Source organism: Tachypleus tridentatus, chromosome 13, assembly GCF_004210375.1.
Source record: "Tachypleus tridentatus isolate NWPU-2018 chromosome 13, ASM421037v1, whole genome shotgun sequence".
NCBI lineage: Eukaryota > Metazoa > Arthropoda > Merostomata > Xiphosura > Limulidae > Tachypleus > Tachypleus tridentatus.
Genome location: NC_134837.1, coordinates 64,357,872 through 64,383,341, shown reverse-complemented (window position 1 = coordinate 64,383,341; position 25,470 = coordinate 64,357,872). Strand labels below are relative to the sequence as shown.

Here is a 25,470-nt window from a genome sequence, read left to right as displayed (position 1 = left end):
CTTGCCATCTTGTGACAGACATACACACCATAACAAGCACTGTTGTTTCACATAGCTTATGCAAATTGTGTTCTGATGATGGACCTGACAAATATAGTGTGGTTGGAATAGTTATTTTAGACCCTTCTAATTGTTTAAAATACATAAAGGACCATAGTGTTTAAAAATGTAATATGCTTAACATTACTGTATTATAAGGTCTTTAAAATATTCAACTTCCACACAGGTAAATGTTTTTTTGCATAGTTATTTATTATAGTTTATAACTTACTCATCTCATTAACCAACTTGTGATCTTGTTTCAGATCTTGGATTTCTAAGAAACATTTTCCAGAAGAAACCCAGTGTTTATAGAAAACACATGGAGAAATATTTATCATTGTTGTAAATAACTATGTTATAATTCATGTATGAATAAAATTACACTTTCTGAAAGTTATGACTCTGTTGTTGTTGTTATAGATGCTTGGAAATTTTGTCAAAATTTACACAAAAGTATGGGACTTAAAAATGTGACAAAAATTTGGTTTATCAGGTTGTGTATCATAGAGTAAGCTTTCAGTTTATTTTATTGCAGAATGTAATAATGTATATGGTTATGCTTTTACAGGACACATGAATAATAAAATAGTTTCACAAAAAAACTTTTTATTTCATCAAAATCATGATTCTATGGTTTAAACAGGTGCTCTACAATGTAATTAGCTTCTGAGCTTTAAATAAGAAAAAAGAGATTCTTAGAATTTAATTTTAACACACATTGGTATACATTACTTGATACAGTAACCAATAAATAAAATAATATACTACGCTAAGGGTTTGACCATTGAGATGATGTATATATAATACATAAGAAAATTTCATACATGAATATTACTACTATAATATAGGTCGGTTGATTCTACAGTAATGAGAGGACACAGTCTATGCCTTTCAGCTTAGTAAGACAAAACGTGTTCTGAATAAGCATATAATAGTATATGTGAAGTATTCTGTCTTACCAATAATTCAATAGTCCATGTCAGCTTTGTCTTTTATAAAACTTGAAAACAGACATATGAGAAATGTTGTATGATTAATCCACTAATACTAGTATCTTGAACAGATTTTGTTGTCATCCTTATATTGACTAGTTTGCCTATACTATACTGACCATAACTAGTAATTTGTCTAATAACTGTAAAGGTTCAAACCTTGATCTAATGATGTCAAAAAGAGAGGAAAAAACACATTTTTATACTATTTATTAGTGTACAGGAAGTATATAATACTAGTAAGAGGTCCACAGGAAATAAAAACAAATTATGAAACCTCCAATGTTACAGTTCATCATTACCACAGTCTATTGATAGTATTTATTCCCTTTGCTAAGAAATCAAAGAATAGTAAGTATAATATATATATAGATCAGCTGCAGTGGCACACTCTCTCTCTAAAACCTTTGATACATTTTTGACTTTCTATAACTCTAATCACTTCATGGTAAATTTCTCTTTTCCATTAAAGAAATAAGAAAACTACATCCACTTCAATAGCCCATGATAGTCCTGTTACAAATCTGTTGATTTGTTTTCCAAATTATTTCTAGATCATAAGACATGTTCTTATAAAAAAACAGTTAAATACTAAAACAGTGAGGTTTTGTTTTGTTACCTACATCTGAGGGAAATGCAGGAGTTTGGATTTTATGTGAAACTTCTGCATGCCTAACTGCCACGAACATAGACGATGATAAATCTCATTGAATCTCAACAAAGATTGCAAAACAAATAATAAATGTAAAGCTGCCATCTTCTTGTTATTGTGCAAGAGGTGTTACTCTCTTTGGTAATGTCTTAATATATTTTTTTTTACAGAATTCATCCACACTATGTAGTCTAGGCTATAACTTCCATGTGTGCTCCTAACCAACAAACAACATGATACTGTTCTGTAAACATGGAAAAATAGCAATGTTTTACTCTGCTGAAATGTTTTAAGGGACAAACAAACACAACATGAAATAGAAGTCCTTCAGATTGTTTTGATTACATGAAGTACCAATAATTATTTTGCTCAAGATCTATCAACAAATTAGTTTTTTGTTTTCATAGTTGCCTATACTATGTAAAATAAACATTTTCTACCTAATTCTGTAAACAATACACTGAAGAAACAAATGGTGTACAGCAATCACTGTTGAGTATAATTGTCTTTTCTGAAAGTTTTAAACTATAATGTTACTTATTAAATATGGAAGTCCATAGATTTAAATGAATTATGTTGCAACCATTAAAAATGTTTCAGTACGAGATCAGGACATCATTAAAGAGATTTCAAAGTAAAGTTGAATGAAGAAAATACATAATGTTATAATTTTAGAATCAGTAAGTCTTGTTTTTGAATGGAATAACCAATTTGGAAATGGAAATTAAACAAGGAAAGAAAAAAAATCTTTCGTGACTAGAACTTGGTGTAAAGCCTCGTTCCTTTAACACGGAAGCCAAACTAATACTTATTTTCAGACTTTGGTAAAAATATGCAAAAATCCATTTAACAATGCACAATATAAGGTAACAAAGAGATACAATGACAGAGGCATACACAAAAACATGGATTAACTTACACAGACTTCCATTAAAAACAGATAACAAATAAATAGTGAATGATAAAAAGCTTTGAAAGTGTGCGAGTATTACATGTGAATATAGGCAGTTCCTAAAATCCCATCACACTGTCTGGTGCAGTCGATGTCACAAAAAATAACCAATACGGAGATTCTCTGTTATCCTGGTAACAAATCTGAGCTTTCATATAAAAGTTGTTTCAAACTAAAACCAGGTTTCTTCAACTTAATATGGGGTAAACCTATTGTATCCACTCCGGTAGACTGCAGCCTAGACAGAAACAGACAGTTTCAAGGTAACACAATGATTTTGTACTTGCTTGTAAATAACTACAGAATTTATTAGTTAAACTGACAACTTTGTTTTGATTTAAAAACAAAACATTTGGGATTTGATACCATTCAGTAGCAGCTCATTTGCTTTGAAAAATTACTTCAGGAATTAAATGGTGTAAATATTCATGGTTTATTAATGAGGTAAGTCAGAAATGACTTTTTAAAACAAGTTTTTATTTATCACAAAAATTCACAATGCTCATGGAATTAGTAATTAACAAGCTGCACTACCCTGTTTATTAAGCCATCCTCAATGACTTGGTGATAAGTGTTAAAAGCTTATAATGCTAAGAACTAGGTTTTGATAATAAAGCTCTACACAGCAAAGATAGCCCACTATGTAGCTTTATGGTTAACAACAAAACATACAAACAAGTAAAAAATTCTTCATTTAATCTCAGTTGAAGTCTATCAGTAAATAGACCTCACACAGTTCCTGTTTTTCAAGGGCTTTTAACTTTCCTGTTCAACAGTTCACTATACACATGGTTCTTAATACCAGAAAATGATGTAGATTTTAAATTACATTCTTATGTGCATACTAGTAACCACCTAGTGGTAAATCCAACATAACAAAATATCTTTAGGACATTTATATTCACATACAACTCCTGTAGTTTTGAATACAAGTATTCGATCCTTAAATCTGAGAAAATTAATACAGTATCAAAGACAGCTTTAAGCTATTCCCTAAGAAATAAACAATTACAATGTTAATGGCGTAGTTAATTTTTCTACATTAATAATCCTTCAGTAACTGTATATCAACATGAAAATATTAAAATGAGATTTCCTAAGCATCTGTTGCAAAGACTTGTGAATTTCATCACCAAGGAAATGCATTTTCAATTTGACAATGATTTATATGATCGAATAGGTGATGTTGATGTGTATATGGATTAGCCCTGTCACTCAATAACTTGTTTCAGTGTCACCATGAAAAGTATAGCTTGATGAATGTCCTTTAAACCAACATACAGATGATATCTTTATTACTGTTGAACATGTATTCTTCTGAATTATCTTAATAGAAGACATCCTAATATCAAGTTTACAGCTAAACACCAACTACCTGTAATCTTTATTCAGAATAAAGATGGTAAATTTAAATGTATAATATGTTATAAGAAAACTTTTGCTGATTTGTATTTTATATGTTATAGCTTTCAACCAGCTTCCTTTAAGAAAAACACTTAAAATATAATAATTAATCAATATGAAACTAAATAAACTTTAAACAACTGGTAAAAACTGAAATAGAGTTTAAAAAGCCAATACCCTTTACAAATCTCAGCAAAGTTGTCCACTGATGGCATTATTCTTCAAAATGAAAAGTGTGACAATCAGTTAGTAAAAAATTTTAAAACACTGCCATTGCTCACAGTCATAATGATGGCACAACAGTAAAATGTGGGCTATTATGACTTCAGTATCTCACAGACCATACATTGATGCATCAGTCCCTGATAAAAGAAAACTATGACTTAAAAAACTGTAACCAATGACAACTTCCTCTTTCTGAATCTTACAGAAGCAAGGTGGCCAAAAAACAATAGATGGCCTGATTTGAAAAAGATTTTTTATCACAGTGCTCAATCCAACTGTCATGGATCTGAGCCTTGAAAATAGGACCATAGTCCATGCATGGAACAAACACGGTTGCAGACAGACAGCTGCAGTGTCAGCGAGCTTGTTCCCATGAATACCAAAAGGCCTGGTATCCAGAAAAAATGGATAGAAGTAGATGATAAAAGAGAAATGGGCCAATCATTTTCAAATATCGATGAGAACAGGGTAAGAACTAACATGAAGCAATTCCAGGGCCAGTAGAGAGCTAAGAGTCAGTGTAAATAGTACTGTTTGTGTACTGCGTAACTTCTATGTGATCCAGGGCAAAAGAAATGGCAGTGAACACAGAAACTTCTATGTGCAACCATTAAACCACAACAAACCATGGTAGAGCCCACACAGTCACTTGATTTTGAACCATCCTTATAAATAGGAATGGAAGGATGGTTTGAAAGATGTTCAACAAACAGAAGATGGTACTTCCAATTTGGAGTTTCCACCTTTCTCAGATGACTCAAAGAAAGATCACATTAAGGAACGGTAATAAGCCATAGTGAAATTGGCTGACCAGTGGATACAGCAATGTCATCCAAGAACACATCCAATTCAGCCAACTGTGCTTGGATATGAAGGCCAAAAGGAACAAGGGTAGACCATCTGTTCTGAAAGAGCATGGCCTACTGAGATAAAAAACACAACCCCCGGTTGGATTATATGATAAAAGTTTTAAAGCATACAGTAAAGAAAGTTACAAACTGCAGAGGAGATTCATGAGACTCAGTGTACAAACTATGGACTGGAGAAGAGCTAAAAGCTTCTGTGCAGATTTAAAGCTCCTGATGGTGAACAGGGTACAATATCTTCAAGACCAAGGTCCTGGCAGAGCCATAGACCAGAGACTCATAGTCCAGTTTCAATCAAATGAGGGCACGACAGATCTTTAGCATAAAACATTGACCTGCTCCCCAAGAGGTGAAGACAGGACATGAAGGATGTTCAGTGCCCTTGTACACTTGACATGTAGCTGTTTGATGTGTGGAATATCAGCCCCAAGAACTTTGCCTCGGGGACACAGGAAGCACAAATTCTCCGAGATGGAGCTCAGGATCAGAGTGAATACTCCACTGCCAGCAGAAATGCATGCAAGTGGTTTTAGAGTGAGAAAAGGTAAAACTGTTTGTTATGTTCCACTTCACTAAACAACTGAGAGTAGTCTTTAGCTGTCGCTCAATAAACCTCTTGCCCAACAACTGACATGAGACCATTTGCATCTGCAGGGGGAAGTTGTCCACTGATGGCATTAATCTTTAAAATGGAAAGTGTGACACTCAAGACACAGCCCTGAAAGACTCTAAGTTCCTCTGGGAAAGAACAGAAATGTATCAAACCCACAAGGACCCAAAATCATGTGTCCGTTAAAAAATATTTAATAAAAATGGGTAAATAGCCACACAACCCATATAAATGGAGATCTTGCAGGATGTTGTGTCTCTATGTAGGATCATAAGCTTTCTCAAGGTAAAAAAATACTGAAACAAGATGTTATTGCTTGAGATAGGCTTCTCTGATTAACATTTCAAATCGTATCAGATGGTCCATGGTAGGGTGCTGTCATTGGAACCCATGCTGAGAGGGCAAGAGGAAGTTGTTTGATTCAAGGAACCAAACAAGACTAGCATTAACCATCCTCTCCAAGATCTTAGAGACAGCTTATCAATGCAACTGGATGATAGTTTGTAGGAATCTTCAGATCCTTTCCAGGCTTATAGAAAGGTAGGACAATAGCATGATGCCATACATCAGAAAAAACATTCTCCTGCCAGATTCTGGTTAAAAACAACCAGACGAATAGCAAGAGAAGCAGGAGATAGATGGCACAGAATCTCAGTGTAACATGAGGTCCACCTGATGTACTGCCAGACTGATGAAGAGCAAGCTTGAATTCCACCAGCATAAAGGCCGATTACAGTTATAAAGACAATCAGCACAAAAGGAAAGAGGCGATTGTTTGGCCTGAATCTTGATGGCTAAGAAGGTGGGGGATGAAGCAGAAGTGCTAGATGCATGAGAAAAGCTTTTGCTGAGAGTATCAGCAATGCTCTTGGCATCAGCAGCTTCCTGGCCATTGGAAAGTGGAATGAAAAGTGAAAGTATACTGCCCACTGACCTTCCAAATTTTGTCCCATAAAACTTTGGAACTGGTTGTAGAAGAGATGCTAGCTGTGTACTTAACCCAAGATTCCTTTAGCTTTGACGTCTTACCTGCCAAGCATGTGCATGGGTCCACTGGAAAGCGATGTGTTGTGGGATACCTACAAAAGGTATTCCAGGCTCTTTTTTGAGCCTTCTATGCCGTGTGGTGGACAGAATTCCACCATGGACAAGGATGCTGCAGAAAACAAGTTGAAGTTTTAGGAATAGACTGAGCAGCTGCTTGGATAATATAGTCAGTTACTGTTGCCACACAATCATCTTTCAATGGTTGTGATCCAAGAGCATATGCTCTATGGAGCAACCCCTCCCACCAATATCAGCACCTCCCCAGAGGCAATTAAGTCAATTAAAGTTCCCCAAGATTAAAAAGGGAGACAGAAACTATTCAATAAGAGCATCAAGGTTCTATTGATCATAGATTTCTCCAGGACATTGGTAAAGAGAACATAGAGTGATGGTACAACCCAAGGAAATATGGAAGGCTACAGCCTCAAGGAGTGTACTGAGTGGGCATGTTCTGGTAAATCAGCAGTGCCACACCTCCATACACTTGTCCATCACACAACCTGTCATTGCAATATAAAGAAAACTGATAAAAGGTGACTATATTGGAAAGTTTTAAAAACGTTTCCTATAAGGAAAGACTCTCAAGATAATAACAATCAATCAGCGCCTTGATGTCATCTAAATTACAGTGGAACCCCTCTAAGCTGCCACCCCTCTAATCTGGCCCTTGAAAGTGGTTATTCAATCGCTATCCCTTTTTTTTGTTTTCATAATCCCTAATTATGTACAGTGGAACCCTTCTAATTAGGCCACCCCTCTAATCTGGCCAGTTTGTCTCAGTCCCGAATGTGGCTGCTTTAAAGGGGTTCCACTGTAGAATGGAAACCTTGACAGTTCTACTGTATCAATGTGGATATTTTTATTTACTTGAAGAAGAACTGGGTAGAGAACCTTTCTGGTTTTGACCATGTCTTTTCTCTTTAGCAGAAAGAGGTAATTGTTTTCCATGGATCCTGCCCTGGGTTAAATGGGCAGGTCTCTGTCAATAGATGAAGATTCCAGTAACTGAGGGCATGAACAAATAATCATTCTGCATCTCAGAGCCAAAGATGAAGACAGACCCGAGATAATGCTAGAAGCCAGAGCAAAACAAAGTGAAGTCACTGAAAAAATGGCGGAGATACAGATAGGTGTTGACTTTCATTTGTCAACTCTTGTAATCCTGGAGGGCAAAAGATTCTTAAAGTGGTTTGAAAACAACTCTGACAGAGACACTGAAAGATCTTTCTGCACTCTCACTGTAGCAATGGAATGGAGTGCAGCAGCATACATCCGAGATAGAGTGGTGAACAGTAACTTTCGAGCCTTATGGTAAGAAATGCTGTGAATCATTATCAAACATTGAACCTTTTTTCCCCACCAACCTAGGGCATAAATGAAAGTAAGATGGGTGAGAGCCATTACAGTCAACACAATGAGGTCCATTTCACACCCAAAGGCACCATGGTCCTTGCTGCTGCAAGGAGCACATGTCAAGGAACCACAACATGATGTCTTTGAATGACCAAACTGCTAACATTGTAAACATCAGAGAGGGTTAGGAATATATGAATGTACTCTGCAATTTATATAATCTTCCTTGATGGTGGCAGATGGGCACTGTAATGTAAACATCAAAATTAGGTCACTGGTTGGCATCATAATTCCATCTTTGTGAGTGGAGATATGTCTCACTGCAGAAACTTTTTGGGTGGAAAAACCAGTGTTGATCTATGACTTGGGGATGTTCTTCAAATCTCTCTCAACAATAACTCCTCATGATGAGTAGCATGGGTATGTCCCCAACGGCCTTCAAATGAAAGAGGAGTTCACTCTGCTTTGGAGTGGATGTTGCAACCATGATGCCCCCAGAATGTTGCTTTCTGACTGACTTAGGAAAGCCAGCAAGCCCCTCTAGTCTCTTCTGAATAAAAAAGGGAGAGATTTTCCCCTAAAAATCTGTCCTATAAAGAATGTAATATCAGAAAAAGAGGTACAGGTGTTGAAGAAGTTGAAGATTGCTGTTAAGAATCTCCATGACATTGTCATTTACTTATGCAAGGCCTGTTTTTCACTATTTTATTTTGATTTGGAGGATCCATAATAAAAAACGAATATTTTGGTGCCCATTGATCCCACCCACCATGAAGTCCTACGAGGGAAAGCATTACAATGCTAAACAAGAACTGCAGAACACCAAGGTTTTGTGAGCACTCTACCCAGACACCAACACCAGACACAATGTCCAAAACATCTGTTGAGAACATCCAACACTGGTACTTGGTTGACCATAGCCCAAGTGGACCAGCCAAATGACCCTGGGAGACCACACCAAAGCTGCCCATCTAGAGGAATTCAAGGCCAAAGTGGTGTGTTATCGTTGGGCCCCTCAACCACCAAGATCCTCTCCTCCCCTTTACAGGTCACCACACACAGCAAACACATGGGTAGATGTTCAGATCCCAGAGAAGGTAAACTGAAAGAACAGAACCTTCTCTGGGAGGTCCTCTCACCATGTACAGGAATACACACCAAAGAGTAAAATATAGGGGTTGCTCTGTCAAAAAAAAATTAAAGTTTTAGAAATCTGTTGCAAATTTTCAAAACCAAGAACCAACTTAAAACTAATTTTTCAATACTGAATTTGTGATGTGCATGCATTCATATAGATAAAATAGGGTATTTACAACACACATGAATAAGACAGTAAAAATTTTGATTTTAAAACATTTTGGTGTAAAAAGTAAAAGAAAAAAACAAAAACTATCTCTTTCTTAAGCATGTCACATCCAGTTGTGAATCAATGAATTAACCACTTACATTTTGAAACAAATGTCACAAAATATAGCTTTTACTCTGCACTCATATTTTTGCCATGGAGACCTGACATGGCTTGATGGTTAAGGCACTGGATTCACAACTTGCAGGTTTTAATCCCCATCACACCAAACATGCTTGCCCTTTCAGCCATGTGTTATAATGTTACAGTCTATCCCACTATTCTTTGATAAAAAAGTTGGTGATAAGTGGTGTTGACTAGCTACTTTCACCCTAACCTATCACTGCTAAATTAAGGATGGCTAGTGCAGGTAGATAGCCTTCACATGTAGCTTTGTGCAAAATTTAAAACAAACCAAAATAATCTCTGCCATGGATAGCCAAATGTCTAAAAATTTAACTGAAACTTGGTGTCCATGGTGATAATCAACAGGTAATTTCTTGAGTAAAGTTTTGAAATGTCAGTAATAATTTCAGACTAAACTGTCTACAGCATCTGAACAAAAGCCAAGACCAGACAGTTTAGAAAACTGCAGTGGAGAAGAATAAGTTTAATTTACACATTCTTAAGATGATGTGACTGTACAGAAGTTAAGCTAAAACATTATATCTGGATTTAATAAATAATTATGTGTTATTTTCTATTCTTACTCAGCTTAATGATTCCTTGTTCGGGAAAGTGATATAGGGATGAAACCTGGACTACTATCATAATTTCCTAAAAACAATGTTAACTAAAGCTAAGCAGACATGATTATGACATCTAACAGCATTAATAGTTTTTGTACCCTTTTGTGCAATGTCCTCCACTAAGTATTCCAGAATCTTAGTTATTTTATTAACTGTTGAACTAACACTCATATGATATCAGCTGAAATTGATAACTTGTGATGTTACCTGTACAATAAACAGACAGCACGTTACTCCAATCTGAATGAAATATTGATATTAAAATCTTACTGGCAAAAAATGTTGGCACAAAAAAACGTCCAATTCTATAGTATGTTGACAAGAAAGGGTAAGAGAAAAAAATACAAGATGGAATTTTGGCAAAGTTCAGAGCAGTCTGTGAAGCATTAGCTCACCAAGCATATGTACTAAGCAAGTAGTATGAAATTTTCTATAAAGTACTCATTCTTATTTTAAAAATACCTTTCCAATAGGCATTATAAGCCACATTATTTATGACTATTTACATCATACATAATGAAATTAAAATATTGGTAAACAGAGAATTTCTTTAGTATTGCCACTTACAGGGTTCTTAGAATATAAGTTATGCAACTGCACTTAACTGCAGGTTTAACTGTGATGTGTCTTTAAGCCTACAACATCTCTTCAGGTTTAAGAATCAAATACCAACATTCAAAGCTTAAAATATGGTATGTGAATATAAATGTTCTTCGTTATGTTGGATCCATCACCAGATGGTTATTAGTTCACATACAATAATGTGCAATTTTAAAACCTGTCACTTTCCAGCATTAAGAACCATGAACTGAACAAGTATAATAACCCTACAAGTAGAAAACAGTTTAAAATCCTTGAATGGTACGGTGATCAACAGGAACTACATGCGAAGTCTATTCATAAACCAAATGTGTACAGGGTCAGTTCACTGAATCTGTATCTACAAAAAATGCCACGACCTTCTATTCTGTTGCACACAAAAAACCTGATGTGTTACAAATGTATTTTTACTCAAATGTGTTTGCGAACTGCCCACATCAGTCTTACTAAAGAGTCTGACAAGTTGATCGATATTCACGTGAATAATAACAATACCTTTGTTCATCATACAATTTACATATTATATTTGCATAACCTCTAGAACCTCTAAAATGGATATCTACACTTTGTTCAGTATCCCTGCACATTATATCTGATTTGTACTCTCTTCTTCTATAAACATTCACTGCATTGGCAATGTAGAGTAAATTATAGTTGATAACTCTGACATGAAGTACATAACACTATGCTGAGATTGGCATTCTGAAAAGGATTGTGACATATAAACTTTAACCCCACCCATGTAAATAGGGTTAATATGCTTCAACCCAGGTTAATAAACAAAGTAGTACAGTTCATTTATTAAAGTTTCAGAATGATGAAATATAGAATTAGCATGTTATTGAAACTGTAAAACTTTGGATATTCATAGTATTAAAAACATATATATATATATTTAATACAAGTGTTCATATCACATTTAATTTGTAAAAGAATTAATAAAAAAATTATTTAAGATGTATTTTTGATAACTGGAACTGTCAGAATCAGTGACAAGCTAATGAAGTACTTTTAAACAATTTGCAATGCTGTAAAGGCATCTATAACTTAACTGAAAAATGTCTACCTTATTCAAAGCTGAGCTCACCCCATATCCAGCAACTGGGCCAATACTGTGCCCTATGTATGGATCTGTAAACTCTCTACCATATGCATAGTAGAGGGATGGGGATCTAAGGAAAGGAAAAACAAAATATGTACATAAATATGTAAGTATTAAAATTTGTAAAGTAAGAATATTAAAAACCAGTTCACAAACTGTGTCATAATTAGAAGCTTATATGAATGCCCAAAGCTAAACAATAATTAGTTACTAGTTTACATTTATTGATTTATTATTGTAATAAAAACTAATAAAGAAACTAGACACTGGCAATGATACTGGCTAGTAAACACTATAATTAATATCCAATCACCACAACCTTTACATAAATACTTAAATTACAGTTTTATATTTCAATGAAATAAGCAACATTAGAGTATAAATTACATTTTCCATGTAAACTCCAGTTCAACCCAATGTACTCTTCAATGCATAAATACTGAGGCTTGAACAAATGTTACTGTTATGGTTTCATAAGTAAGTCTACACATGTAGGTATGTATGATCATACTGGAGAGTGTATGTCACACTCTTAAAATAGGCTATTCACATGTGCACACTTTATTTTTGAATAATTAAGTCCATAAAGTTATTAAGATTTCTGCACACACACATACACACTACTTCATGTTATCCACACTTTGGGTTTGGTTATCAGTCAAGAAGCAAGGTTACTTTTAGCCAATAATTAGGTGAAATACTCCTAAGTAATACTGTAAGTACAGTCATACTTTCAAGATTTTATCAGAACATAACTTCTGCACATCAACTAAGCTTGAAATGTTTGAACTAAACACAATTTTTAAAAAACAGAACTAAACACTTAATATATACTGTGTGGTAGTAGTGCAGCTACATTATAACAACCTAATACAGATAACAGCAGATAAGCTAACCGTTAATAAAGGTAAAACGTTAAGCCTAACATTTCAAAATCCCCCTATTAATAACAAAGAGATGAAGATATCTCTGGCTTGATAAAAGCATATTTTTATATAAAAGTTTGACAATAAATGATTAATGCAGAGTCAGAACTGTGGAATTTAACTGATTAATATTTGTTTTTTCAGCATTTTGTGTTGTTAATTTTTGCTTGTTTGTTTTTACTTATACCTAAACTATGCTGTTAACAAAGACATGCTATTATAGAGACCTTACTGATGTAAGGGTTCTTTGAGAACAATCCCACAATTCCATGGTTTAGTTTGGTGAGTTATATTTATTCAGAACATTTTGTATGTTAACATAGAAGTTACAATGCTGATATCTGTCAGTAAGGACCAAGAAATCTCTAACATAAATGTAACAACAGTCCTGCTTCATGTGTTTTCTGAATACACAGATAATTCCCATATATGTGAATTATTTTTTAATTTTAGATGAATTAGCTAAACTATTGAATCATATATTTAACCAACTAAAGAAGCAGTCCAACACACTCTTGGTGAGAATGTGCTTTATAGTCAGTATGAGAAAAACCTATACACTGTATAGATGAAGTGAAGAAAAGTGTCATTTGTCACTATTGAGCTCTTCACATTAAATTGCTGCACAGTAGCGAACATAATAAATCACCTTAAAAACTTGAAATTACAATTTTTGGAATAGTATTTCAGAATGGATAAAGTTAAAAGATGTTACAATTAATTGGTTTTATTTATAAAAAGATGTAGCCCGCCTTGAGAAAGTAAAAGCATTAGCATTTCTTGAAATGTGATCAGTGAACAAATAAAGGGTTTGATTAGAGAACCAACAAAGTGTAGTGATTAGTGAACTAACAAAGTGTAGTGATTAGTGAACTAACAAAGTGTAGTGATTAGAGAACTAACAAAGTGTAGTGATTAGAGAACTAACAAAGAGTAATAATTAGTGAACTAACAAAGAGTAGTGATTAGTGAACTAACAAAGAGTAGTGATTAGTGAACTAACAAAGTGTAGTGATTAGTGAACTAACAAAGTGTAGTAATTAGAGAACTAACAAAGTGTAGTGATTAGTGAACTAACAAAGTGTAGTGATTAGTGAACTAACAAAGAGTAGTGATTAGTGAACTAACAAAGAGTAGTGATTAGTGAACTAACAAAGAGTAGTGATTAGTGAACTAACAAAGAGTAATGATTAGTGAACTAACAAAGAGTAGTGATTAATGAACTAACAAAGAGTAGTGATTAATGAACTAACAAAGAGTAATGATTAGTGAACTAACAAAGAGTAATGATTATTGAACTAACAAAGAGTAGTGACCAGTGAACTAACAAAGAGTAATGATTAGTGAACTAACAAAGAGTCATGATTAGTGAACTAACAACGAGTAGTGACTAGTAAACTAACAAAGTGTAATGATCAGTGAACTAACAAAGAGTAATGATTAGTGAACTAACAAAGAGTAGTGATTAGTGAACTAACAAAGTGTAATGATTAGTGAACTAACAAAGCATAGTGATTAGTGAACTAACAAAGAGTAGTGATTAGTGAACTAACAAAGTGTAATGATCAGTGAAAAAACAAAGTGTAATGATTAGTGAACTAACAAAGTGTAATGATTAGTGAACTAACAAAGTGTAGTGATTAGAGAACTAACAAAGAGTAATGATTAGTGAACTAACAAAGCATAGTGATTAGTGAACTAACAAAGTGTAATGATTAGTGAACTAACAAAGTGTAGTGATTAGAGAACTAACAAAGAGTAATGATTAGTGAACTAACAAAGCATAGTGATTAGTGAACTAACAAAGTGTAATGATTATTGAACTAACAAAGAGTAGTGACCAGTGAACTAACAAAGAGTAATGATTAGTGAACTAACAAAGAGTCATGATTAGTGAACTAACAACGAGTAGTGACTAGTAAACTAACAAAGTGTAATGATCAGTGAACTAACAAAGAGTAATGATTAGTGAACTAACAAAGAGTAGTGATTAGTGAACTAACAAAGAGTAATGATTAGTGAACTAACAAAGAGTAGTGATTAATGAACTAACAAAGAGTAATGATCAGTGAACTAACAAAGTGTAATGATCAGTGAAAAAACAAAGAGTAGTGATTAGAGAACTAACAAAGAGTAATGATTAGTGAACTAACAAAGAGTAATGATTAGTGAACTAACAAAGAGTAATGATTAGTGAACTAACAAAGAGTAATGATTAGTGAACTAACAAAGAGTAGTGATTAGTAAACTAACAAAGTGTAATGATCAGTGAACTAACAAAGTGTAATGATCAGTGAAAAAACAAAGTGTAGTGATTAGTGAACTAACAAAGTGTAATGATTAGTGAACTAACAAAGCATAGTGATTAGTGAACTAACAAAGCATAGTGATTAGTGAACTAACAAAGTGTAATGATTAGTGAACTAACAAAGTGTAATGATTAGTGAACTAACAAAGCATAGTGATTAGTGTTTCTACGTTACAAAGGTCTTAAAATCAATACAAGAAAAACAAGTATTTCTAACTCATTACCTGAGATTCTCAATACACAATAAACATTGAACAGCTAATATATATATACACTTATCAATATTTGATATTGTTTGCATCTGTTCTCGCATTAAGTTCACAAGTTTTACAGCAAAATGTGTAAGCAAGAAGATATCAAGAATTAAATAATTTTTGTTATTACATTTTAACTCTATTGTGCTAATGTTTTCACTTTCTTCAGTGATACTTACTAGCCCAGTTCTTGTGGTTGTAATTATCAACACTTTTGCATGTTAATTGGTATATCTTTTCATTTCAGAAGTGATTGAACACATAATTAAAGTAAAACAACTTCCTTCTAAATATTTCACTACATACCTTTACACTTGTCATACTTTCTCCAATTATTTAATAAGTGTTTTACAAGCTTTGTTTATCTAATACTTAAAACCTGACTTACAAAATTATTAGAGGTCAAAATTACAAATAATTACAAAATTATTACATTGTCTTTCAAAAAATTATTTTTATTATTTAGTTTATGCACAGGTGTTTCTTTTTTCTCACACACTCCTTGTATTCAACCAGATTTTATTGTGTTGTTTCAAAATGGCTGTCATATTGTTAAGTTAATTATACGTAGAACTGTATTGAGCTAGACTTTATTGTGTTTTTTTGCAAGATATGTAGTATTCTTGAGATAATTGCATGGTGAATTGTTGTATTAAACTAGAATTTCTTATGTTTTTTCCCAACATGTGTAGTATTGTTGAGATAATTACATGTAGAATTGTTGTATTGAACTAGAATTTCTTATATCGTTTCCCAACTTGTGTAGAATTGTTGTATTAAACTAGAAGTTCTTATGTTGTTTTGCAACATGTGTAGTATTTTTGAGACAATTACATGTAGAATTGTTGTATTGAACTAGAATTTCTTATGTTGTTTTGCAACATGTGTAGTATTGTTGAGACAATTACATGTAGAATTGTTGTATTGAACTAGAATTTCTTATGTTGTTTTGCAACATGTGTAGTATTGTTGAGACAATTACATGTAGAATTGTTGTATTGAGCTACACTTTATTGTGTTGTTTTGCAAGATATGTTGTATTGTTGAGATAATTACATGTAGAATTGTTGTAATTAAACTAGAATTTTTTATGTTTTTTCCCAGCATGTGTAGTATTGTTGAGACAATTACATGTAGAATTGTTGTATTAAACTAGAATTTCTTATGTTGTTTCCCAACATGTGTAGTATTGTTGAGACAATTACATGTAGAATTGTTGTATTAAACTAGAATTTCTTATATTGTTTCCCAACATGTGTAGTATTGTTGAGATAGTTGCATGTATAATGTATTCAGAACTTACCCTGCTACTGCTGCATATGTAGCAACTGGCTGGGCAGCTGCGGCTGCAGCAGCGTAACTTCGAGCTGCAGCTGCCGTATAAGCTGCAGTAGCTGCATAAGTGGCCTGTGGGATGAAACATAAACAGTCATCAACACATCTACTATACATGATTTTGTTTCTGAAGTCTAATTACTTTCAGTTAGTTGAGTGAATAATCAAAAATAAATAAATCTCAAATTGTTTTCAGGTCACCGTCATGCACATGCATTTCTTTGATAGACAGTTTCATATAATTGCTTATACATTCTAGTGAATGACACTTGCTTAATTAAGGAGGCATCAGCCATTGCCTGATTTTAAATGGTTTTAACAGTTATATTTGTTTCAAGCTTTCAAATTTTTACAGTTTTACTTTATCCTGTAAAAATGTTTTTTATAACACTAACTTTACTCTACAGCTTGTGTAGAATTATCTGCAATAGTATCTAGCATCTGCTACACTAAAATATATGTGATTTTCATCTTGTATCAAAACCTTTATATAACTGGTACAGAGTGAGTAACAGCAAATACCTCATTAGATATGACTGTTACAAACAACATTATATTTACGATTATGTTCAGAGAATGTGAAAGGTTTCTTTTTCAACTTGTACTTTCCTTTTACTGAGGTAGGTAACCTAAGGAGTACTGCTGTGTAACCAGCTTAAGAAACCACATTAGCTATTACTACAGTCTATTGATTTGATATCTGTAGGTGCTACACACAATAGTCAGTCAAAACCTTAACAAAGATGTTTTCAATTTGCAGTTTCTTTTGCACTACTATTTCAATTAGTGTCTTTCTATTTCAATGCTGCTAGTTGTTAGATTGATGTTTAAATTTGTATTCTAGATATATAAAATAAAAATGTATTAAATGCTTTTGTTTTAAAAGTTTAAGGCTAAAAGACATATGCACATATATATACATATACAAAGTGGCCCAAAATTATGTACACTGTTGATTATTGATAGTGTATTTAAAGTAATTGAATCAACCCTTAAATAGCAGTTATCATCAACTGATTCTGCTACCTAGAACATTCCCGCTGTTTAAGGGTTAAAGTATACAGTTGATGATTGATAATTTATTTAATGGCACTTTATACAAGACACAAAATTATGGAAAATTTATCCCACAGGTGTTCAAATTGAAACCCATCACTGTTCACACCATCTGTCTGTCCATCAAGTTCTGTAAATGAGTCTGTGATGTAACCTTTCACTCCATCAATATTCCATGACTTCTGTACACTTTATCCTCGAGTACTCCCCACAAGTGAAAAGTCCATACGTAACTGCATAACTACTTTTGGACACTCAGTATATGTATATTTTTAATGTAAGTAAAATATTTTACACATAGTTAGTATTACAAGTTGTTGGTCAATATCTAACATGTAAAAATAGTGCTTTCCAATGACTACTGTTTGCTACTTTTGTTTTCCCATTACTTGACTAACAGTTCCTAGTTACTGGAAAAAAAAAAGTGAAAAGATAAAAATTTTTAAATGCACAAGAAAAATGAAATTTTCAAACTTTATAATCAGTGGAAAATATTACATTGTAAAAACTGTTATTAGTTATTTTATTTATTTATTACAAGTAACAATGGTCTATGTTTCAAATAACCTGTTCTGTACACTAAAGTTATATAAATGCCCAATTATTTTAGAGTAAGTTAAAAGACAACTACATAACAGGTTAAATGTACTTACAGGTAACTGATATCTTTCAGCTCCTGCATAAGCCAGAAAAGGATCTTGATAGATACTAGCTGGAGAAATGAGTCTGAAACAGAGAAGGAACTGGCAGAGAAAAACAATTTGGTTTCAAATCTTCCAAAGTGTTCTAGGTGATTTTAATTGCATGATAAATACATGTAATATTTATGCATATAATAAACAAAATTTATAAGATAACTGAGGTTATACTCACGTTATATGTAATAACTTACTTTAGGAAGCAGTAAGGTACTGTAGTAATGGAGTTTGCAAATAATAAAATATGTTTACCTTTATTTTCTGGGAACTTTAGTTAATATGCAACTGAAGATATTTCAAACTTTTATTGTTTTTTTTTTTTCTGTACTAAGATATTAATTTTCATAATATAATGATTATAATAAACATTTTCACAGTGAAAGTTATTCTGACAACGTTCTAGCTGTTCATTAAACATTCTCCTTCAGAAATATCCAAGAAATATTAGATATGTATCAAATTTATGATAAAGACTTTAAACAAGTATGTAGTTATATATGTAAAAATGGCTGGTATGTACTTGCTGTTACACATACCCATGAATTAAAAATTAAATCCATTATTCTTGATGACAAGAAACCCACTTGAAATAAAAAAAATGTATCTCAGAATGGCTGATATGGGTATTAACATTTTTACTAATAAAGCAGAGAACAACGTTTTGACCTTCCTAGATCACCATCATTAACAAGCAGAGGATGAAGTGATAAATAAAAACATAATAAAGTGATAAACAGTGTGAGACATGTGGGAACAACAGTCAGACAGAGAAAATGAGAAAGTGGAGTCACAGAAAGTAAACATGTAGCCAAAGAAAAGTTAAATCTAAAGTTAACTGCCAAGGAACAAAAGGCCTGACAGTTCATACACATCTAATGATTAATATGTTAAAGTAAAACTAACAATTTTAAAAGAGATAAGAAGCATAGTTTATTCCATCAAAGTGAGTTATAAGGTAATTGAACCAGCTTGAGTGAACTCTGACAAAAGGAACAGGCAATATATGAAGTTCTAAAACCAGATGATTGCTGGAAGAGCAGTATTCAACACACTACAGTCTTAAAGTGAAGTATACATAGAATACTAGTATGAAAGAAATAGAGAAAAGTAGTTCAGCATGCCAACTGAAATTCTAAAGCAGCTGAATAGACCTAAGTGGACTTTTGACAAGAAGAAAATGACTATATATGTAGTGTTTATGATACCTTTTGTGTAAATAGTTTGTTGTACATATGTTTAAGTAGTTTGAAAATATATGGATATATTATTACGAAAACAAATGGAGTGTGTGTTGTTGATTTATTTTTCAACTTATCTCCAACAAGTCATAGACACCTACTGTGACTTGTTGGAGAGTCTGAAAACCATATTACTCAACCTATTTACTAAAAACTACTACTATATATAATATGAAGAATAAGCCCATTACTTTAACAGTGATTTTTGAAATAATAATAAAGAAAAAAAAATATAGAGAGATACAAACACAGCCAAATATAGTGGTGACTAAATCTTCTGTACTTACGGAGCATAACCATGCAGAGCTGTAGCAGCAGCTGCTGCAGCTGTAAGTGGAGAAGGATGTCTGGCAAAAACACCACGTGCACGACCCCTCTGGATTGCTACTCCACGCAAGGCTGCAACTATTAGCCCACATAAAATAAGATCTTAAATGAAACTATAAACATATTGAGCAAATGATATATATATCTAAATATTTAGTTTGTGCATTGATTTTGTAACAGAAAGTATCATGTTAAGTCGTAAAAAGTTCCATTTTAACAGAAAAATAAAGTTACTCTAGTGAGTTGATATAAAAACAAACACACAGAACAACTACATGACACCAAATACTAACCATTTGGGATGGTTGGAGATTTCTTGGTTTGAGTTCTTGCTGTAGCATTATTTACCTGATGTCACATAAAAATAATATTTTTAATACAAAATAATATGTATATCCATATAACCTATCAAATAAAAATATTACACAACTACTACAGCAATTAATAATCATATTATTATTATTTATTCTGCAAGTTAAAAAAACTTATTTCAATCATGTATTCTTTAAATGTTTTTAGTTAATTATTCAATAATTCATTAACTCTTCATAAGTTCTTTATAGTTTTTTTTTATAATTTTCATGCAAAAATATTAAATTATCTTTTCCTATATATATAGTTAATAGAAATATTTAGCTGAGTTGTAGTATGGTAAACTGGAATATGGTTTGAATTCTCTTTGTAGCAAGATTATTAATTATTATTTTTATGATATTAACATGCTGAATAAGGTAAATTATAATAAACCACAATAAAATAAACTTGACTATCAAAGTGAAATATACTCAAAATTATAATATAAAATATTGTCCAGTATTATATATAAATGATTAACTTACTACTAAGATGACTCATTAAATCAGAATAAAAATTATGGTATTCTGGAACATCCCATCAAGATAATTCAACTTTTACCACTAAACTTTACAACCTAACATTTTTGCATACTTTTAATCTACTGTTTAATATCACTATACAATTATCATCTTTCACTTTACTTAACTGATTATGAGATATTCATACTGAATTCATTTTTTACAACTAAATATATAAAAACCATTAAACAATTTGAAAGTTTGTTTTATAAGTTTAAAACAGAAATCATTAAATGGAAGTCACTGCTGTTTTTCAGTATTTTAACTTTACACATATTAAGTAGCCAGCCTCCTTTCACCATCTGAAGAAAAGCATATACTTTAATTTACTTTTAAATCTTGTGAAGAAAGAAAAAGTGGGTTTGTCTGTTTGCTCTGTTGAAATTTACATAGAACTACTTGAAGATTATCTTTGCTAGTCATCCTTAATTTTGAAGTGATAAACTAAAGGAAAAGTAGCTAGCAGACACCACTGATCATCAACCCTTGGGCTATTATTTGCTAATGAATAGTGGGATTGACTGCTACTTTTTAATTCCCTCATGGTTAAAAAGGGAAAGCATTTTCAATGACAGACGTTTAGCCCATAATCTACACATTCCAAATGCCCTAACCACCAGGATGTGTCAGGCCAAAAACAAATAAATGAAAAATAAGAATAACAGAAAACAGAAAACTTTTCCTAACAATTTAAGCCAATTGTGTAGTAATAAAAATACTAAATGAAGTCAATCTGTTAAAAAGAAAATAAGAATGTGAACCAACTGTGTGGTGATAAAAGTATTGAATGACTAAAATAGACAAAAAACTAAAATGTAAGTATTAAATGAACTGGCTTTTGAAAATGAGAAATATTAAATTACGTGTTTGACGATACTGAATACTGTTAAAACTTATGCAAAAAATCACGAAATCAGAATGTTTTTTTTATCCAACTAACTTCAAAAGTATTTTCATTCATAGCACTACAACAAGTTCAATTAATGTGTCACATAACAAACCAAAGTATAAATGTGTGTACATCACGGTCACTTGATAAGAAATTGATACAAAAATCACTAAATACTTATCATTTCAGTAAGTTATAGTATATACTTAGTTATTCATAATTTCCCAGTTTTAATTTTTTTATGTACTGAGTCAAGAAAAACACAGTCAAGAAAAATTCAAATGTATGGCTTCCTAAATTCAACAACATTTGAGGTCACGGTTTTCAATATTAAAAACATTATTAATTAATTATACTTTTTTCACACAAGTTAAAAGACAAATATTGCAAATCTGCATCAGGGTTCCTTTTTTTTTTTTGTTACTGCAGAGGACATTAGCACCAATCCCCCATACCTTGGATAAAATACATCCAACTACTTCTAATCATAGAGTTGGTAGATTCCACATGTAGATACTCTCAATAGGCATAATAAAAGTGAGATAAATAAAATATTTGGAGTTAAAAAAACAACACAAATATGAATCACAAAAAGGTAAGCTAACAAGATTAGAGATACTGTAGATGTATTTTGGCTCCATACTGTTACCTAAAAATATATTTTAAAATGCTTTAAATAACCTTCATATCTTTTAAAGTAATTATTCTATGATGGTATATAATAAAACTTAATATTATGTGTACTGATTTATTTTTTTTTACTCCTTCACTTCATACATAATATTGGGGTTGGCTCCCTTAGGATACCAATTGTATAGTGTACAAAGCATTGAACAATGACATGTTACAGTCACTTAATGTTCATCTATTATTACTCAAGTTTTTAAAATGAACACAAGATATCTGTAAGAAAGCTAACTTCAAAGAGTAATGGTAACATCACTTACACTAGAATTGTGATGTTTTTAGCTGGTGTAATATACAGTAGCAACAAATCAGCATTTTATTACTTCATAGTATCTTGTTTAGTATTGTAAAATAAGTTTGTTGTAGGCTGGCAAGAATAATAATAAGAATTACAAATAGTCCGTTTCAAGTAGATTTACTTTTCCTTGTAAATCTAACACGTGTGCTTTCATGTGCAATTTTATATTATACAACCTTAGCATTCAATAATAAAGATCTTAGAGTGTTGTTTGAACAGAATCTTTAGTGTTTAAAGTGTTTTTTCACTGAACATTCTATCAGGGTTTTGTTCTATTCCTCGAGATCCCTACTGTTTGTTTGTTTCTTATAGCAAAGCCACATCAGTCCATTTGCTGTGTTCACCGAGGGGAATTGAACCCCTGATTTTTGCATTGTAAATCTGAAGACTTATTTCTGTCCCAGGGGTGGGACAAGGTCCCTATTATGAACCACTATTACTGGTTCATGACATCTACAATCACAGACTTTTACTTTAAAAGATGGCTGCTGCTACTTTCCATTTTAGAGCTGCTCTATCCAAAAAGTTCCAAAATAAGGCACAAAACCATCACTAAGATACCAAATCAGAAAGTGACCAACCCACCAAATTGGCCATCTTTCTTTTTCTTTGTTGTTTCAGGTGAGATAACAACTACTTTAACACTAGCATCAGTTTAAACCCTAATCAACTGTGTGTGTTTCTGGACAGTGCAAGATGTCATCACTTAGTCATAACAACTAGCAGTAAGTTTTAAAAAAATTATAATTCTAGTATAAACATTGTTATCATTACACCTTCAAGTTGGCTTTCTCACAATAATATTGTGCTCCTTTAAATAGCTTATATATAGCTTGAAACAGGAACTACCAGCCAATAGTAGATGAGCATTAGATGGCTGCAGCATATAGATATTCAATGCTTTGTACACTATACAACTGATGCCTCTAAGGAACCAACTCCTATATTACATATGAAGTGAAGTAAAAAAACAAACAAACAATTTACATAAAATTAAATATTACACAAATTCATAGAATGCACTAACTTTTGGTCAGGAGAAGAAAAAAAATCACAAAACATGTAATAAAAACATTCTGTAAATGTAAAATGATATACAAATGACAGTGCCAAAAAATAAAATTGCAGGCATGAATATATATGGAATGATATGCTATAAGCATATAAGCATATCATTCTTACATGACTTTGAACATTAAAATTCAATATTACACTGCAAAATGCATATTTGACTTTAATATTACTTAAATTGGAAGTTATACATTCCTCACTGTTGGTAAGCAGTTTATTTATCATAATATCATGGTAGTTTCAGAGTAGATATCAATGTAGTATATCTAACCAGCTAGGACTTTACGTACAAGAAAATTTGAGTTGAGTCAAAACATGTCTTGTTATTACAGACTTTTGCTACATTGTTGATTGAAAGTAATTTAGGGATAACACATGTATAGTGATATCACCTCTACATTGTTGTTTGCACTCTCTTTTGACACTGCAATCCCTATATCATTTCACATTTACAAAGTGAATTTTATTACTTGTTTTAATATAGTTAACAGCTTTACAACATAAATGACATTTTTAAATTATTAAAACTGTGATGTTTCATCCTATAGCAGTGTTATAGCTCCCAACTATGTACAGTTAATAATACTTACAAACTGAAAATATAACAGTTAGCTTTGGCAATAAATATGTTGAACTGTATGTATTGAACACAGGTGGAAAACATTATTCACAAAAAGTAGAGTATAAAACCATACGGATTATAATAACTAAAAAGACACAGAGAGAAATATTCAGGACATTTATTTTTAAAATGTTTCAATTTTTAGGATTAAAATTTCAGCAATTTTTTTTTCCATTTTGACCAATTTCATTTTGTATAATTTTAAATGTTGTTTTTCAAAATGGACTTTTGTCAAGTATTCAGAATATAGGATAGTCTATTAAAGTATGTATTCTTGTGCAAGTTTTTTTTTTATTTTGCCTAAATAAAATCCACAAAGTGAAATTTGTTAAAAGTTTCTTAACCTTTTTAACTGTTATTGAACAAGTATCCCACAATTCCTCTCTACCTACAATAATTATATGCAGTCCTGCACTATATAGAAATATTTTATTTTTATGTATTTTGTAAACAATAAATTACTATCCATATTAAACACGTATACTTCAGTATGTCCATTGCCAAGAATAACTGTTACATTTTGAGCTCTGAAATTATGATTTTTTGTTTTTTTTTTTCAATTTCGCACAAAGCTATATGAGGGCAATCTGTACTAGCTGTCCCTAATTTTGCAGTGTAAGACTAGAGGGAAGACAGCTAGTCATCATCACCCATCACCAACTCTTAGACTACTCTTTTACCACTGAACAGTGGGATTGACCATCACATTATAATGCCCCCACGGCTGAAAGGGTGAGCATGTTTGGTGCAACGAGGATTTGAGCCTGTGACCCTCAGATTACAAGTTGAATGCCTTAACCCACCTGGCCATGGACTGTTAGTAATCCTTGTTGTTTCTTATTTCATGAATTAATGTTTCAACAATGTAAATGTGGACCAGACTTTCAATATCATAATACTGACAACATTCACAGTGCTGGTATGTATTTGTATTGAAAAACCCAACA

At 32.3% G+C, this 25,470-nt stretch overlaps 1 protein-coding gene across 5 annotated transcripts in view; it reads right to left on the bottom strand.

Moving 5' to 3' along the window:
* Positions 1–631: 631 nt before the first annotated feature.
* LOC143238269 (RNA binding protein fox-1 homolog 2-like) overlaps positions 632–25,470 on the bottom strand; it is a 112,466-nt gene continuing 87,627 nt past the window's right edge. For 2 of the 5 annotated variants that reach the window (XM_076478357.1, XM_076478358.1), the window contains exons 6-11: positions 20,375–20,429; positions 20,042–20,159; positions 18,472–18,544; positions 16,731–16,834; positions 11,904–12,009; positions 632–2,876 (exon numbers count right to left, since the gene is read on the bottom strand). In XM_076478357.1, the coding sequence (XP_076334472.1) occupies positions 2,832–2,876; positions 11,904–12,009; positions 16,731–16,834; positions 18,472–18,544; positions 20,042–20,159; positions 20,375–20,429 (501 nt within the window). In that variant the 3' untranslated portion in view covers positions 632–2,831. Of the gene's footprint in view, positions 2,877–11,903; positions 12,010–16,730; positions 16,835–18,471; positions 18,562–20,041; positions 20,160–20,374; positions 20,430–25,470 lie in introns of all 5 variants that reach the window. The other 3 variants (XR_013020484.1, XR_013020485.1, XM_076478359.1) reach the window with 3 other exon arrangements.